Consider the following 18,355-nt stretch of genomic DNA (forward strand, 5'->3'; position numbering starts at 1 on the left):
GATGTTTTAAGGTCGGATCTTGGATAGTGAGAGTGGCAAAAATGCATCTTCTGTATGAACTGCATATTAACATTCAGTGAGCTTTTAGCATTCTGGAAGGTGCTCTGGAGGACATGAATGAAAAGTTGATACAGACCCTGAGCTCAGAAACATTTAATGTAGTTGGGGAGATGAAATAGAAACACATTAAATAAGAGAATCATATATTATTGTTTATAATTAGCTTATAGATAGGTGTTCCCAGACTCCTAGGACAGCATTGATCAGTCTTTTGACAGGGTCTCTATGAACCTCTACATTTGAGAGGATTTGAGTGTCTACACATTTCTTCAGATTATCAAAGAGCTCTGTGACCCCAGCTAGTTAACAAGTTTGCAGGATGCTGTGGGGAAAGGAATGGCCTTGAAGCCACAGTGTCTTGGGTTGGATTCCATCTTACAACTATTGGCCGAGTAACCATGGGCAACAAGGCAACTTCTTCAAACTCATTGCTAAAAAATTAGGGTATGAATATACAATGTGCACAGACATAGTGAGGATGAAAGGGGATAGTGAGGATGAAAGGAGATACTGAAAATACAGAAAGCATCTGGCGTGGTACTTGGCATACACTAGTTATTTTATACTAGCCACGCTGGATTGCTAAGTGTACTAGTTACCTATGGCTGCAGATGACAAATTACCACTCACTGGCTTAACACAGCACGAATGCACTGTTTTATAGTTCTGGAGGTCAGAAGTCTGAAAAGGGTCTCAGTGGGCTGAAATCGAGGTGTCAGCAGGGCTGTGTTTCTTCTGAATGCCCTAGGGGAGAGAATCGGTTTTTTTTTTTTCCTTTTCCAGCTTCTGAAGGTAGCCCACATTCCTTGGCTCCTGACCCCTTCCTCCAGCTTCAGACTTGCAAACAGCAGGTTGAGTCCCTTTCACACTGTAAGGCCCATGCACCTGCCTTCCTCTTTTGCTAAGGGCCCTTGTGAATACATTCACCTCTTTCAGAAGTGCCCATCTTGAGATCAGCTGATTAGCAACCTTAATTCCATTTGCAAACTTAATTCCCTCTTGCCATGTGAATAACATAGTTACAGGTTCTGGGCATTAGGAGGTGGACATGTTTGGGGGTCCATTATTCTGCCGACCACTCTTGGTCATATTAGGCATTAGAGGTAAGTTCTTTTCCCATGTTGTTCTGATTCTGATTTAGCTTTTTGATTTTAACAATAATTTTTAGTGGGGTAGGTTATCCCTATTCAAATGGAGAAATTGGACTCCCATGAATTTGAATTTCTCAGCTAGCTTTCTTGGCACCAGACATAGTTCCCCCATAATGTTCCTGACTTTTCAGAATTTTTTTCCTAATAGTCTCTTTATTCTGAGAGCATTCATTAATTATTCAGTTAATCGATTAGGCGATTTTGGTTACCTGCTGTATGTGTCATTACACTGAACTATTTTAGTAAGTTCAGTGTGGGCAATTTTTTTTTCACCAAAATATGTTCTCAAATTAATTAACTAACTCATTCATTCGACAGACATTTATTGGTACATAATATGTGTTACAGCAGTAATACTTTTTGAGTAATTAAAAAAAGAATCCATGTATTACATATATACCGTTATATGTTGCTTAATGGTAGGAATATGTTCTGAGAAGTGCATCATTAGGCAATTTTGCCATTATTCGAACATCACAGAGTGCACTTATACACAAACCTAGGCTAAATGGCACACCCTATTGCTACTAGGCTACAAACCTATACAGTACAAATACTGTAGGCAATGATAATACAATGGCAAGTATTTTTGTATCTAAATACATCTAAACATAGAAAAGCTACAGTAAAAATACAGTATTATAATCTTATGGGACCACTGTCACTCATGTGGTTTGTTGTTGATGGAAACATCATTATGAGGCATGTGTCTACCTGTAGACCCTTCTGTATACATGGCAGTGTGCCAGGCACTGAGGGGTACACATAAAACTTACAAGGAGTTTAAGGTCTGGCTTAGAAGTTAAGAATATGCTAAAACTATAAGCTAAGGAAGAAAATAATATATCATAAGCAGGCTATGAGTTTGGCACACCATATTTTTGACCCCTAAAAAGAAAAACATAGCGTGACTACAAGATAGAGTATTTGAAATTAAGACTGTCCCAGAACATCTGGGCTATGTGGTCAGTTTTGCTTTTGAAATTTAGAGGAAATAGATGACTTTGGCTGAGGCAGCAGGGGCGTTGCTGTGGGAAGCTGGCATCGGGCCGGGAGCTGAAGGATGCGTGTGCTGTGAACTGTGAGGGAGTGCTGGGCAGGAATGGGCCATTGCAGGGCCCAGGTGAGGGGGGCCAGCACTGGGCTCCGTGGCAGAGGCCTGGATGGTAGCGCACTGGCTGTGGGTTTGGATGTGTTTTAGATGAGATCTTGTAGTTAGGGACTGCTTACTTTGTTTGCTCTTTTGTTTCAAGTTGGTGAGCTCATGGAATTATGGAAAATATGTGAAAGCAAATTCATAACATTTAACAATGTACCTACACAATATTTCTTGAAATCAGTTTTTTATGTACAGATCGGTTACTATTTCTGGTGGATTACAGGTTGGTGGAAAGTGACCTACTCCTCTCTTTTCCACCCCCACCCCATACATGTTAGATTGTTTCCCATTTAAGAGGCCAAGGAAGGCACCCAGGTGCCACATGGTGGATCATGTGCTGACCCTTAGGTCCCTTTTGGGCCAACAGCTGTCAGTGACGTTCTGTGCAAGATGGGGGGCTCCTGAATGGAGAAGTTCGGGTCCTTCTGGGTTGCACCACAGCCTCTTTCTATCAGAGGCCTCCATCACTGTTCAGGCAAGGCCTAGACAAACAGCCTTTCCTGATTCTTCACTCAAGCTTGGCATCATCACGACGCTTACCTTTCTGGGATTCCTGGAGCCCCTGCATGACACAGTGACCTCATGGGGCCTGTTTCCCTGCAGTTTGGGCTGAAAAGGTTTAAAGCCATGTTTTTTTATGTGTTGGGCTTCCTCATGGTTAGAGCATTATTTCTGGAAATGCAGTGATCCGTGTAGTAGCAAAGTATGATGAGCTGGAGAGACCTTTCTCTTTGCTGAAGTAATGGACTAAGGATAGAAGTTCCATTCTGTGCTTTCAAAGTGAAAAAACATTTTGAAGACAGGAGAAACCTTACGACATGTTAAGTAAAAAATAGAAAATCAAATTTCATGTACAGAATTATCGTAACTATGTTCAAATAAATACATGCACAAAATTATAAACAGTGGCTGTTTCTTATTGGCAGAAACATGAATGTTGCTTTTTTCCCCATCCTTATGCTTTTATGTTTTTGTTTTGTTGTGTTTGGGGGGAGTAGGATTAGAGTTTACTCAGTTTCTCTTATTTTTTTTTTTTTAGAACGTGTGATTGTATAATTTTCCCTTAATTTTCTTTGACAGATGTTTTGAAAATAATCACTGCTCTCAGAAGAAAGGCATTTCATTAGAATAAATATATCCATGACATAAATAAATGTACCTGATGTGGTTAGGAGAAAAGTATTGGTACTATAATTTCAGAGGCAGTGTGACTCTTATTTCTCATAGCAATCTTATTAAGGTATGGAACATCAAAGTGGTATGTCTTTAATCCAGTATTTTTTAAACTTTTAAAGCAAATATTTTTTCCAAAAGTATACATAATCATTGTAAACAATGAAATGTAAGTGTAAATAATAGTGCAAATACACATAAACAAGAAAGAGGAAAAGAAATGTAACACATAATTCTATTACCTTAGAGAAAAAACACTCACTCCTATTATCTGGTTCTGTACACTTCTGATCTTTTTCCCCCCTTTACCTGTGCATTTGTATCCATATGTTGAAAACAACTCAAAACAAAAATGAGATCTAATGATTTGACCTACGGGACTATGAAAAAATGTGCCACCAGTCATAAGCTGGCATCTTTCTCCCCATCTTCTGACTTACGCATATTCAAACAAGGTTAGTTTCAGGATGGTCTGTTTCTGTAGCCTCCGTCCCTCTGCCTATCACACCAAGCTTTCCAGAAGAGTGTGACTGGACATCTGGACGTGTTGGACTGAAGCTCATTTCACTGGGTCCACTGGAAAAAATTATATGAGGATGCTGTGTTCATTTCTGTCCCCTAAGTGTTCTCGAGCCTTTTCCTTTTGCAGCCAGGCAGATTCTTGTAACACTGAGAATTCTCACTTGCAGACACTCTCTAGTGCACGAGTTCACTGTGCCTGCAGGATCTGGCATAGGGACCTTGAGGTGCCAGGAAAAAGGGCCAAGGTTTCAAAATTATTTTAGTTCATGATACAAATGTCCCCAAATGCAACACATAATTTTCAGGCATCTTCACAGTCATGATATTTTGTTGGCCTCTTCAATATTGCTGTCAAACAGAAAAATCATCCCGATTTCCAAACCCTTCTCTTCCATAAGTTAGGGCCTCTTGAAAAATATCTTTCCTGACAGCCCTGTTCACACATGATTTCCCTTGCCCAGAGTCTCCCTGGACATTCTTCATTGCTTCCTGCCCAGCTATGAGCAAGCTCAGGCTTCCCCAGGGTCACTTGAGGCAGTAGATCTTCTGTTGCTTCTATGAAGACTTGCTTTGTCATGTAATTGGCCTTATCTACAAGTGCCCACAGTTTGGCTCTAAAAAACAAAACAAAAAATAACAACAAATCAAAAACAGAAAAGCATAAGAAAGAAAATAATGTCACTTATGGCTCTTCCATCAAGGAATAACTACTGTTTTCAATTTTGGGGTGTGTATGTTTTGGCGGGGGTTGTGCATATTAATTTTAACATAGTTAAAATTATCCTGTACATATAATTTTGTCTTTGATTTTTCACTTAACATGTCATAAGCATTTCCTCAGTTATGAAGATTATTCACAAACTTTTTCAGTGACTAGATCATAGTTCATTTTATGGATTCTATTACAAAGTGCTCAACTGTTTGTTTAATATTGGGAGACAATCTGAATACCGATTTTCTGATGATGCATCCATGATCAGCAGGCATGTAGAAGAGTGTTAGGGTATATGATGAGTTTTCTGCAACTGTTAGCTATTAGTGCTTTAATTAATGATAATTTTAATGTAATTCGTGTCCCTGGTACAAGGAGAAGATTGCCACAGGAGAGTGTGGGCAGCAGGTTGTGGGCATTCCCTGTGCCTGCTCCCCACTGAGAGAGGACTTCCTCAGGAGTATAATTTCAAAACCTTAGGAGGTACCTTGGCCTTTCCAAGCTGAGGTCCATCTGTAGCATGCTCAAAAGCTCAAAAACGTTGGTTGGTCTGGGCAGTCTTGCTGAGAAGGTGGAGTTAAGGACCTGGAAAAGTCCTTCTATTCAACTGGGTGCATCTGGTCATCAGGTTACTATGTAGTCCTTTTGTGGCACATGTTGGTATTACTTCCGAACTGTCATTCTCCTGATGCCACTTGGGGTCCCAAAGAACTGCCTTGTTCTCCCTCAACCAAAAAGCGACATTTTCATGGCCAGGGAGAGATTCCATTTCATGGCCAGGGAGAGAGAATGTTGGGGGAAATGTGGGATGGGATGATTTTGGAAGTAATCACATGGAGAAAGGACTGATAAATGCACCCTGAAGAGGTTAGATAGCTGGGAACTAGTTGAGAAGATATGGAGTTAGGAAGGTGGGAAGAGGGTAAAATGTGAAGCAACACAGCGTGTAAAATTGGAGTCAGAAGGAAAAGCAACCAAGAAAGGAATAAGAAAGGAACAGAAAGGGAGGGTGAATTTGAGTATTACTGCTGAGCTTTCAAAATGTGTCTCTCCCACCTACTTCTTCCACCCTCCACCCTGAGGAGTGCCTTTTATATATTCTTTAAAGTATTTGTTCATTGAAATTCTCATAAATGCCAAAACTTTTTCTTTTATACTCTCTATTAAATATTGACAAGGAAAACTAATTTAGAACAAGAAATTAATTTATTAAGTTCCAAATGTATGTGGTTTGTATGGAGTCATATGAAATTGACATATAAAATGACATAATATATCATAACATAAAGCAACATTACACTCCAAACACTTTAGAAATTAAAAGCAAATGTTTCTATTGGATCCCCTTGGTGCTATCAGATCAGCTGGCACATCCTTCCTCTGTCTTGACTCAATTCTTCCCTTAGATATTCTGAGAAATTACTTATATGACATTCTCATATTCTTGACCTAGTATTTTTATTCTGGTTATTATTCTTGATCTGGCTATTATTCTAGTGTTGGCTGGAAATTGTGCTTTTTATTTTTTTTTTAATTATTTGGGCTACTATCTCTAAATGGATTCCTCATTTCCTGGTTGTTTCATGCCTTTTTGAAAACGGATAAAATATATTTACATGCAGAACAAACCAACAACAAGATTTGTTTTAAAAAAATTAACAATATTTAATTTTCTGTAGAAATCTTAGGGCTGCCCTAAAGTGTAAAACTTTACTTTGATCTCATAAGTATTTGAATTAATGATATTTCAGAATGATGACTTTACTGGAATGTCTTAACTGTACTAAATTATATTTTGTAACTTATTTTTCATCCAGTTTTAGATCGTGGTCCTTAGATCAAAACATAGGAATTTTTGGAAAACATATAAAGACTATCTGTAAATATTATTAGCAATTTGTTTCCTGACACTATTAAACTTGTGTCTGTTTGGCAGTTCTATTGATTTATCCTAGGTAAATACACGGGTGTTGAGTATCAGTTTTCCTTAAAAGCATGAGAAACATTTAGCACACCGTGTTTCTAATTTTTTTGAATTAGTTAAATGGAAATCATGCTAATGTCTTGGTGTATTGACATTGATGTTGCTCCCATTTGTTTATTTATATACTTACTTTGCTCTTGTATGTGTGGGTTGTGAAGTAAGGCCAGTTCTTAGTTATCTTAGTTCAGTTTCTTCATTCCCTACGTTAAGATCATGGAAGCATATCTAGGCTACAAAATAGGCATGCTTTGAAAATTCAGAGGTTTTAAAATGACTTTCAAGTATAAAAGAACCAGAAGTATTCTTGAGTATTCTGTGAGGTTTGACACAAACCTTTAAAAACGACCACTTTTTTTTAAAGTTGATTTCCCTTAGTGCATCTCTACTAAGGCTTCCCCTTACCCAGCAGGTGCCCCTGATTTCTCTGTGAATCCTTGGCTTGGTTTGTGACCCGGCTTTTGTCTCTCACTCCTCCGCAGAGCCCGGCGTTTGCACGGTGTTTGGAGATCCCCACTACAACACTTTTGACGGTCGGACATTTAACTTTCAGGGGACGTGTCAGTACGTTTTGACAAAAGACTGCTCCTCCCCTGCCTCGCCCTTCCAGGTGCTGGTGAAGAACGACGCCCGCCGGACACGCTCCTTCTCGTGGACCAAGTCGGTGGAGCTGGTGCTGGGCGAGAGCAGGGTCAGCCTGCAGCAGCACCTCACCGTGCGCTGGAACGGCTCGCGCATCGCGCTCCCCTGCCGCGCGCCGCACTTCCACATCGACCTGGATGGCTACCTCTTGAAAGTGACCACCAAAGCAGGTGGGGCGTCTGTGGCCTCCCTCTTGCTCTAGCCTCCGCCTCACTTACCCGTTCAGCAGCACTGCTTGGTTAGAGCACTCAGGAGATGTGGTTCCTCCTCCGAGGAAAAACCCAAGGCAGAGCCAGGTTCCAACTGCGGGACTTGCCTCATCCCCACTCACAGGGAAGTCACATCCTGAAGATGCCACAAACAGCTGGAGACCTTTGGACCGTATGGAGTCTTGCAATTGGATGCCAGTCCCACCAGTCTTGCAATCTTCCCACATCCAGAACCTTTCCATCCTCTGTCTAAAAATAGCAGTTGTACTCTCCACGTAACCCCTCTCTCAAGTTTTGTTGCTCTTTTAGGCCGTCGATGCCCAGCTTGGAATTGTCAGTGTCTCCCAGCTCAGCTAGCTATGTGCAGTTTCACATCTGGGAGAAATAGTGTTTCTGTGTTAGCATCTGTCCAAGTCTTTGCAGCGGAGTCCTCAAAAGTAAACAGCTTAGTATCAATGATGTTCAAAAGAAACATAAATGTCCACAGCAGAAGGGCTTGTTCTTGGCAAACTCTGGTATGCAGGAGTAGCCATATCCCACGTGGCTGTTCTATGCCACCGAGGCCCCTTCTTTCTCAGCAGCGCGTGGTGCTGTAGGCTCACTGGTCTCTGCCTTTCCACTCCAAGAGCAGATATATTCCCCCTTGGGCCAAACTATTTTTGACTGCCGGTGGTCCACGAGGCTCAAACTCTTGTCTGGTACTTGCTACCTAAGAAAGACATTTTAGAAGCAGAACTCATTCCTTGAATATCAGCCCCAGAGCATAAATTCAGCTCATTTTCACACTTTGTGTATCATGTGTGGTTCCTTCCATGCTACCTTTGGTTAATATATATCTTTCGTCAGTTGGATATTGCACTGCCTTTCCTTTGGCATACTCTATTTTTTTAAAGCATGATACTTCTAAGGAAATCAGTGTATTTCTTGCTGTTTGCATTGATAAGAATTTAACAAGTGTGAAAGTATCAGTTGGATTCCCGTTTCTTTAGATAATGAAACATTTGACAAAGCAGGCACTTTTCAGGGGCTATAGAGACTGTTTTTACCATACCTTCAGAACCCTGGCAATTACTTCAATTCAAGCCAAAAGGTATTTTGATAAGTTGATTTAAGCTTATGGAATGCCAGCTTAGCTAAACAAAGGCAGGAAACCAAGAAGCAGCCCAGGGAGCTTTTAGTTAGAGTATAACATGTTTTCAGTGACAGAATGTTAACTATTAATATACTGGAACATTTTATTAGGGGAAAAGATTCCTATTCTTTATTTCACAGTTGTGAGAGATCTACTCATTCAAGTTTAGCGGGATTAGTCCTGCTCAGAAAATTCACACACCTGCTCTTATATCCAAAAGACATGGTGCTCTGTAAATGTAGGCTCCAGGACATTCCTTTCAAGGAGGCAAAGTTTTTTGGCTCCCTGTAAAGTGTGTGTAAGATGACCCATTATTACACAGCACTAATTAAAAGCACCTTGACTATTTGCAAGCTAGCTGAACACAATAGATTCTACTGATATGGAAATTATTAGTCAACCACAGCCTAGTTCTCAAAGAAATCTTGAGTACTTGAAGATTACTAACAGCCTAAGAGGTTCGATAGTGTTCCATTCGCAGCTGACACAACCTTATGGAATAAATGTACTCTTTACAAAGATTCCATGTTATAAAAAAGGATGAGGCTAAGAGAATAATAATAGATCATAAATGCCATAATTAGATTAGTGAATTTAACTGTTCTGTGCCTTGAACTCAGTTTTACAATTTCTTTTTTTTTTCCATCTCCCTTTCCAAGATGCAAGTAATTTTCATGGAACTCAATACCCAGCTGAACAATCTCCTGTAGCACACGAATCACACAAGCCCTCTGCTTCCTAGAGAAGAATTCTATTCCTCTGGGCATTGAACTTACTTTACACTTATTCTTTGAATGAAACAATTCTATTTCCAGACAATGGTGTTTTCCACCCTAGTCTTTCCATCTCAGTTTGAACTACCCTTTAGGGATATTATCTTTTTACCACCTATTGATTATGTATTTGAAATATCACAGCATTTCCTTTGAGTGTTCTTCCATAGATTTAAAAAAAAAATTTATAAGCTCATGTGATCAAAGGGCACTTTCTTCAAAATAGCAAGTTTCTTCAAAAACTCAAGCCTGCAGCTGGAAGATGGGAGATGGGAGGAATGACTCTTTGACCCTGCGGTTTATGTACTCCGCACTTACGATGGGATCATTTGGCAGGGTAACACAGGTGGCTGTGTAGTTTGGGTGGAATTAGGCTGTAGTTGCGTAGCTAATATAAAAAACAGGGTAGAACTAAGGCTTAGTAGCTCGAGAGAGCATTGTCCACTTCCACCACACACTCCCACCCCAACTCTTGACACTTAGCAAATAATTTTAAAATATTTCCTTTCTGCCATCTGTTCACTTCATCAACTTTACCTGAAAGAATTACATCACATCTACCTGAAAGCATTAACACATGGAGAGCATGGCTTTTTACTTTATTTTTGGTAGAGCTTTACACTTGGTGAACCCAGAGAATACATCCTACCTTCCCCTTTCTTTGGTGTAAAATTTGAATAGAAAAACTATCAATTTGTAAACCTCACTATGGTATAGCTACAAATTTTGCACCTCCTCTCTCCTTTTTGCACGTTCTCTCTCCTTTCAGCGGACAACAGCAAAAGCAACAATAACAACCAGGAAACAAACAACGCAAAACAACAATATCCACAAAATTAAACAAAAACCACAAAAAACCCAACTAGTGGTCTGGAGCTAGGTCACATATTTGAAGGGGGAAGAACAAGTTGGTAAAGCATTCACTAGTAAGAAGGGAAAATTGGAAGGCCCTTCCTGCAGTGGAAGGAATGTGGCTGCTGCTCGCATCCCCAGATGAGACATATGCTTCAGCTTTAGCCTTCTGACTCTGCCAGTTATTTCTACCCAATTTCCCATGCAGAGAATGGAGAAACTCATCCCAGCTGCAGGAAGGACTATCATCAGCCTCTCAAACCCTTCCATGATGTTTTCATCTCATAAGATGCCTATTTAAAATATTATTTGGAAGAGCAATTCCCTCAATTACAACTTATTAGTTTTTTTTTTTTGTCTTTCACTACTGTAATCTACTTTGTATGGATTTTGCTCATGTAGAGGGTAAAAATATCCATGCAAATGCATATGTAGATGATATAGCCAGACAAAGGCATCTGTAGTAGAGTAAGTCATCCCTTCACAATGCGAAGCCTAGCATTGGTCTGTGAAAAATCTTCTTAATGTAATAATGGCAAGGAGAAAGAGGAAGACAGGAGAGTGAATTACAAATTATTCTCTTACTTTGGGGATCGTGTTTTATGAATGAGATGTCACGAGTTTTGAGAAGGGTTTACTGGAAACACGGCAGATCTGCATCTTTCAAAGTGTATGGACCACCAGTCCACTGCAAAGAAAGAACACAGTCATTCACTGTGAGTTGAATTCCCATGAACTCAGTTGCCCCAAGTCTCAAATTTAGTATATCATTGTCAGTAGTAAAGACGTTGGAAATCCCTGGTGTGTGCGTTCTCAACCATTTGTGGTACTTAGAAGAACAGTATTTGCCTGCTGTCTAGGAAAGATATTTGTAGTTTGGAAAATTTTGCAACATGGAAAATCTTCAGAATTATGCTGTAAAAGTTAGACTTTGTATGGAATTGATTTTCTCCCCTCATTTCTCTTGCTGGGCAGCTGCCTAGCTACAGGCTTGTGAGGTCAAGTTTCTTCAATACCTGACAGAGTGTATTACAAATCATCTTATAGTTTGCTTGTCTTCTTTCAAAATGGTTATTTCGGTGTCTTGACAAGCATGAAACTCACAATGTCTTTGGCTTCACAGATTCAGTGTATCAGTGTTACCGGGGTAATTCATTTATTTACTGAGTACGTACTGTGTGCTATATAACGTGTTAGATGATAGGGTATGAAGAAATAGAATTCATTTTCTATGATAGTTGTAGTTGCCAGAGTTGACATGGTCTTCTCACAGAGATCCACATGGGAGGTCAGCCCAGCCTGTGGGTTTCCAGCCGTATGTCCCTTCTCTCATACCTGGTCCCATCACTGTCTTCTCCTTATCAAATTATTCCCCAAAGAGACTTTCCTATGGCTCTCTTTCTTCTTTATCTAAGTCTATTTAATTTCTTTTCTGAACTCAGACTCTCCTCTCAACCAAGAAATCTCTAAAATTTTTTTTGGTCTAAGAATGTTTCTATTTCTTCCGACCATACAGTGATTTCCTTATGGGTCTTTCCATTTATTTCTTGAGAAACCCAGTTTTAGACTGTGGGTTATTCTACCAGTATCTCTCTTTGAAATAACTCTTGTGGCAGTTGTATGACCTACTCATAGGAATGCTATCTGTCAGCCTTCTCTCCTCTTGGACTATATCCAAACTTCGGGTGTATTGGCTTAGGAGTCTTACCTCTGGGTGTTTCTTCCTGATCTTCCACACATCACTCTGATGTTACTGCCTTATGCCAATTTCATATCTAGACAAGATCCTCCCTCTCTCTCTCTTCTTCCCTCCCACACTCCCTCCCACTATTTCTCTTGTCCCATCACCACCTCATCTTCCAACTTCTGAACATTTGCTCATCAGCTTAATCTTGATCTTTCAGGAACAAAAAGCCTTTTAGGAGGAAAGTCATTTTGCTCTTTCCAGCAGCTCAAAACAGGCAAAATGAAAAATGTTTTTGTCAGGATCACAAGAGGAAAGATTTAAAAAAAAAAAAAAAAAAGGCCGCATGCAGTGGCTCACGCCTGTAATCCCAGTGTTTCGGGAAGCCAAGGCGGGTGGATTGCCTGAGCTCAGGAGTTTGAGACCAGCCTGGCCAACACAGTGAAACTCTGTCTCTAAAATACAAAAAATTAGCTGAACATGGTGGCATGCACTTGTAGTCCCAGCTACTCGGGAGGCTGAGGTAGGAGAATTGCTTGAACCCGGGAGGTGGAGGTTGCAGTTAGCTGAGATCGCACCACTGCATTCCAGCCTGGGCGACAGAGCAAGACTGTCTAAAAAACAAACAAACAAAACACATGGACACACGGGGTAAGTGGGCAGAGACCATTCTGTTAAAAAGAAGCTTCCTCTGTGGGTGCCAGTCTTTGGAGACAGAGAGTGAATTAGGAGAAGTCCCAGGGCGGAAATACACCTTGATCCACTGTAGATGTTTCTTGGTGTCCATGCCACAGGTGGTCACTTGCAATCACTAGTACAAAGTTCACCCATTCACTGGGGAGACTCAGGCACTGCCAGGGTGTTGCCAGAACAGTAAGAAAACACACATTTGAGACATAAACAAAAACTCTGGCTAGAAAAGTTTGTCATTTGTTTTCGGTTGAACCTCAGAAGACTTTTCATGAAAGCCTCTCCTTTCTTTTATGGGTGGTATCTTCACACACAGTGTCAGAGTGGATATGACAGCATTTCTTCTTGACCTTCTAGTCAGATGTATCTATGCTGTGTGATAGCATAACATGGCTGTTCTACCTGTGACATAAAAATTCCACCATTCAGAAGGGTCATTGGCCAGTGTGGCTCCTGGAAGTCTTGGGCCAGCATGTCTGGAGGTATATGCATACTTTCAGATAATTTCTTCAGCATTTTAGATAGTCAGCTTAGCAAACCAAGAAGGGTCTAAGTTCTCTACATTCTGGAGTAAAGAGAATTTCCTTGATGAACCAGCAGTACTGGCCTGCTGATGTATGCACAAGAAGAACTCTTGCCCATGGCCTGATAGCCTCCACCACCGCCTGAAATGTTGAGGCTTTTGAGCAAACCCAGAACGGAGGCCTGAGGGATAGCAATTAGAAGGGTTTCACAACAACTCAACCCCAAACCCCAAGAAATGTTAATCAAACAGTGTCCATGCCTCAGGAGTGGTTGTAAAATAATGAGGGAGCAAATGTTTTCATTATATCAGTGTTGCCTTTGAAGGGGATATATTCAGAAACTAAATATTGATTGCTTTAGTATTCTCATTATAGGAAATGATTTGGAAATTTTCCTTTGGCATTAGGGGAATAATTACATGGTGGAATTTCTGGCTGTAAATAATTGCATTAAAAAACAATCATCTTTTTTTTTTCCATTTGCACATTGTAGTAGTCATTAGATAAATGAAGGCATGATTTGGACCAACATGATTACCTTAGGAAAAGGGAAAAATATAAACCCTAGAATAGGATGGTCAAGGGATAGTCATCTATAGGTCAAACCAGGGGTACATAGGATGTTATCAGGACAAACTTTATACGGTTTAAAAATTCTAAGCTCCAACTAGCAAATGACTCAGATAATTTCACACATTATTCACTATAGTGAGATTAAGAGGTAACCAAGAATTTGGACCAACCCTTGGTGCTCCTTGTTGGAGGACAGTCAGTCATATGTTCTGTGTAAGGATGTATACATTTGGGAATTATTAGTGCGTTAATGAGTGATTGATTTCCTTTTCCTCTCCTCCTCCTCTAGGTTTGGAAATATCTTGGGATGGAGACAGTTTTGTAGAAGTCATGGCTGCGCCGCATCTCAAGGGCAAGCTCTGTGGTCTTTGTGGCAACTACAATGGACATAAACGTGATGACTTAATTGGTGGAGATGGAAACTTCAAGTTTGATGTGGATGACTTTGCTGAGTCTTGGAGGGTGGAGTCCAATGAGTTCTGCAACAGACCTCAGAGAAAGCCAGTGCCTGAACTGTGTCAAGGGACAGTCAAGGTAAAGCTCCGGGCCCATCGAGAATGCCAAAAGCTCAAATCCTGGGAGTTTCAGACCTGCCACTCGACTGTGGACTACGCCACTTTCTACCGGTAAGTACAGTGTTCTGGGGGATGGTTTTGGGTTGCAGACCAATAATAGACTTGACCTTGGAACACGGTGTATGAAATCTCTTGTTGTGCAGGACAAAGGCTCAAAACCCAGGGTAGACATCTTCTTGCTGTCCAGGAGCTGATCTCATCTTGAGTCAGCCCCATTCTATGTCCCAAATTGGGAAATTCAAAGAAGTATTTCAGAGTGATGTCCTCCAGGCAATTCCATGCTTTTATAGGTCTGCACGTTTACTGGAAAGCTGGCTACACTGCAGGGTTTTTCCAGGTGTTAGCTTAACTCTAAGATTGAGGAGGGCTTCCCAAATTCTGGCCTAAACCACAGTAGTACAAGGCAGAGCTGGTTCCCCTAAACGGAATCTCAAGTCACTTGGCTGCCTTTGGGTGTTTGAATGAGTCTGGTTATTCTACCTGAGGAAGAGTTTAGGTCTGCCTTATGGTCTAGCCCACATCAAATGTGCACATGGAAAATAAGGAAGCAAAATGAGAATTCTTTGGATCTTGGCCAACTGTGAGACTTCACGTCCAGAGTCAGATGACAGTAGAAACGGGGCTTGAGGATGGAGGGAGGAAGGACTCTTATTAAGAATTAGGACTCCATGACCTTTTCTAACTGTTTAACCCCCTTCCACGCAAAGCAACTGGTTACAAAGGAGACTTGGATTTGACTTCCGCACTGCAAGGTTGTGTTTCTGAGCTGATGAGTTTGGCCTGGGTGTACTTCCATTTACTACACAATTCCATGGGTTCAAGAGCTATGGCTGCCTATAAATTTAACCACTGTGGGTGTGGGAGGAAACACAAGATGAACACAGCCCAAAAGGCCTTGTTTGAGTGATTTGCCTGTGCCTCTTAAAATTAGAAAACTCCTGTGGTCTGAAGCCACAGAGAGGTTATTTTTAATCTTTAATTACCACCAGTTTATTTCCCCTAGTTCTCGTTAAATATGATTTTTTTATTTGATCTTCGGACATAAAAGATAAAGCTCTACAAAGGCGGCTCGAAGTGGGGTGGAAAAAAGACTGTCCCTGTCATCACAAATCCCCGAACATGGCTGCATGTGCCAAACCATTTGGCTCCAAGTCATGGGTTTAGCTCCTTCAAGCCATTTTCCTGTTATAATTTGAATTCTCTGGGTTCCCTTCTTTCTCCTCTCTGCACCACCCCTAGACTGACCTCTTGTCTAGTGAAACTGAGGGATCTTAACGTGAGACTTTGCAGTGAGTTAAACAGCTAGATAGACAAATCTGGCTTTATTTGGAATCTAAAAACCCTCACTTGAAGGTCTGATGGAAAGCAGTAGAATATAGCAATTAAGAACTTTGTGGTGCCCCAGGATTCAAAATCCAGCCCAGCTATGCAACCTAAAACAATGACCTAAGCTCTCTAAACCTCAACTTACTTATCTGTGAAGTGGGGATAATAAAAGAACCTACCTTGAAGAGTCGCCATCCAGATTCAGTAAGATTATGAACATGAATGCATGTGCTTAACACAATGCCTGCACATAGTCAGCGCTCTATAATTGCTGCCATCATTTCTTCCGTGATTAATTAAGTAATGAAGAAGAGTAAGATCTCTTTTGGAAGCTCCTCTATCCTGTTTGCAAATTTGGATTGGACCCTTCTCTGCTTAAAATAGAATGGAAAGGCTGTGCTTCTCCCAGGGCCAAGCAGCCTACACCTTTGATTTTTATCCCATTTCAAAGGGATGTATTGAAAACAAAAATTAGAGAGAAGGTCTGAAGAGATTAGTTCCTTTTCTGAATTTCTATGCCTTTTGCCTTCGGTGATTTATTTAGTGTTATGATTTTTGGACTGCAACAGAAATATGATGAGCGCTTCAACAGAAGTTATGAATGATGACTTGGGCACTTATGAATAAAGAGCATTGGATTCCTTAGGTGGCCAGGCAAATGCTCCCCTTCTGCCCTTAATGATTCTACAGCATCTACAATGGAGGATGCTTATCTGTGTAAAGGGCTTGATGCCCTGAGTTGGGCAGCTCATGAGAATGTTCTTGGGATCCTTGTGCATGGAGATTTAGAGGCCAGGATGTGGTGGGAAGTAGGCTTGTGCTCTCCTGATCAGTGTCATTGTGTCATGGTAGAGTGCCCTTCCGCAGTGGGCCACTTCTTCCTGGAAAGGGCAGAGGAGCTCAGGAAGGAGAGCTGGGCAATTCTGCCTGCCCCGCCCTCTGCTGGTGATCTCACAGTCCAACAGGAGGATGCACCTTCATGAATCTGAAAGGGAGAGTGGCCAGTGTTGGCCAGATCCTGTTTCTCCCCCTTATTTCCAAGTGCATGTGTGGCAGAAGAAGAAAATAAACCAGGTGCAACGTGGAAAGATATTCTCTTCTCAGTGGAGCTCCAGAAAGGATCTAACTTCAGGGTTTGTAGGAGACTTTATGGAGCAATGGACTGAGAATGAGCCTTGGGGAAGGGGACAGCAAGCTGGACTCCAGCCCAGCTCTGCCACTGTTAGCAGTGTGCCCTGGTGGTTAGCTGAGTTCAACATCCTTTATTGAAAGAACTGACACACAGTAACTACCTGGCAGGATTGCTCCTCTGAGGACTGAGGCCAATGGAGGGTACAGCGCTGGCACACGGTAGTCCTGGCACAGAGTGTGCTGCTGTCCTGTATCCCTTACTTTCTATGGAGAAGCTTGCCCCTGGATTCACCATTTACCTTTCTGATTGTCCACATTTTCTCCTGATGTCATCACGGAGGACTGATTACATAAATTCCCCCTGATGAATCTGTGGAACAATCTCAAAATGAACTGTTTCTCTTTTGCGACACTTCCTCCAGGTAGTGTAAGTGACGATTGCATTGCAATCGTTTAAAAAACTATTGTTTTTTGTCTCATGAGAATGTCATGTGCTCATTGTACTTGTAAATAATGTTGAAAAAGTAAGGCAAAATCAGCAATCATATGACATCCCACACATGTAAATTTTTGCTGGTACATTTGATATCATTGGTGGAATTTCTAAAATGAACCCAAAAGTATAGTCAGATCTGTGGCTGTGACACATTTTTTGAGTCTTTACAAGACTCAAAAATTTATTTTATTTTCCCCCCATTCTCCAAAAAAATCTGTATTTTCCTTTATGAAGTAGCATAACACACCCAAATAACTTTCTGAGCACCACTGTCTTGTAACAGAGGGAAGGGAGAATGCAAATAGAGTATTTTTTCTGAGAAAATATTACCCATTTTGGGTTTCCTTACTCTTATAACAAATCCCACAGGGCAAATTCTATGATAATTACGAGATAATGCTTCTTATAAGGTCAAAATAATAATGACAATGTCTCTGAATTAGGTTTTACTTTTGAAATGTCTATGGTTTATTTTATTTTATTTATTTATTTTTTTGAGACAGAGTCTTGCTCCGTCACCCAGGCTGGAGTGCAGTGGCGCAATCTCGGCTCACTGCAACCTCTGCTCCACAGGTTCGAATGATGCTCCTGCCTCAGCTTCTCAAGTAGCTGGGATTATAGATGCCCACCACCACACCCAGCTAGTTTTTGTATTTTTAGTAGAGACGGGTTTTCACCATGTTGGCCAGGCTGATCTCGAATTCCTGACCTCAGGTGATCTGCCTGCCTCGGCCTCCCAAAGTGCTGGGATTACAGGTGTGAGCCACTGTGCCCACCCTGCAATGTCTATGGTTTATAACTCCTATTTATTTTGGTCTTTTATTCAATTTAACATTTTTAATAGTAAACAGTCCAGTGTGTAAGTACTTGAAAAACTACCACTTTGTAAATGAATGAGAAATTACTTCATAGTAATCAATATTTCTTTATTTTTTTCTGTTTTGGGAATTTTTTTTAAGCTTCACAAATCAATTTGACCCATTTTGGCTA

At 40.9% G+C, this 18,355-nt stretch overlaps 1 protein-coding gene across 3 annotated transcripts in view; it reads left to right on the forward strand.

Annotated features, from left to right (window-relative positions):
• BMPER (BMP binding endothelial regulator) overlaps positions 1–18,355 on the forward strand; it is a 249,926-nt gene that overhangs the window by 166,710 nt on the left and 64,861 nt on the right. For 2 of the 3 annotated variants that reach the window (XM_055347544.2, XM_063708108.1), the window contains 2 exons: positions 7,241–7,570; positions 14,127–14,463. In XM_055347544.2, coding sequence (XP_055203519.1) covers positions 7,241–7,570; positions 14,127–14,463 — 667 coding nt within the window. The remainder of the gene's footprint in view (positions 1–7,240; positions 7,571–14,126; positions 14,464–18,355) is intronic. The other variant, XM_055347545.2, reaches the window with a different exon arrangement.

Source organism: Gorilla gorilla, chromosome 6, assembly GCF_029281585.2.
Source record: "Gorilla gorilla gorilla isolate KB3781 chromosome 6, NHGRI_mGorGor1-v2.1_pri, whole genome shotgun sequence".
Lineage (NCBI taxonomy): Eukaryota > Metazoa > Chordata > Mammalia > Primates > Hominidae > Gorilla > Gorilla gorilla.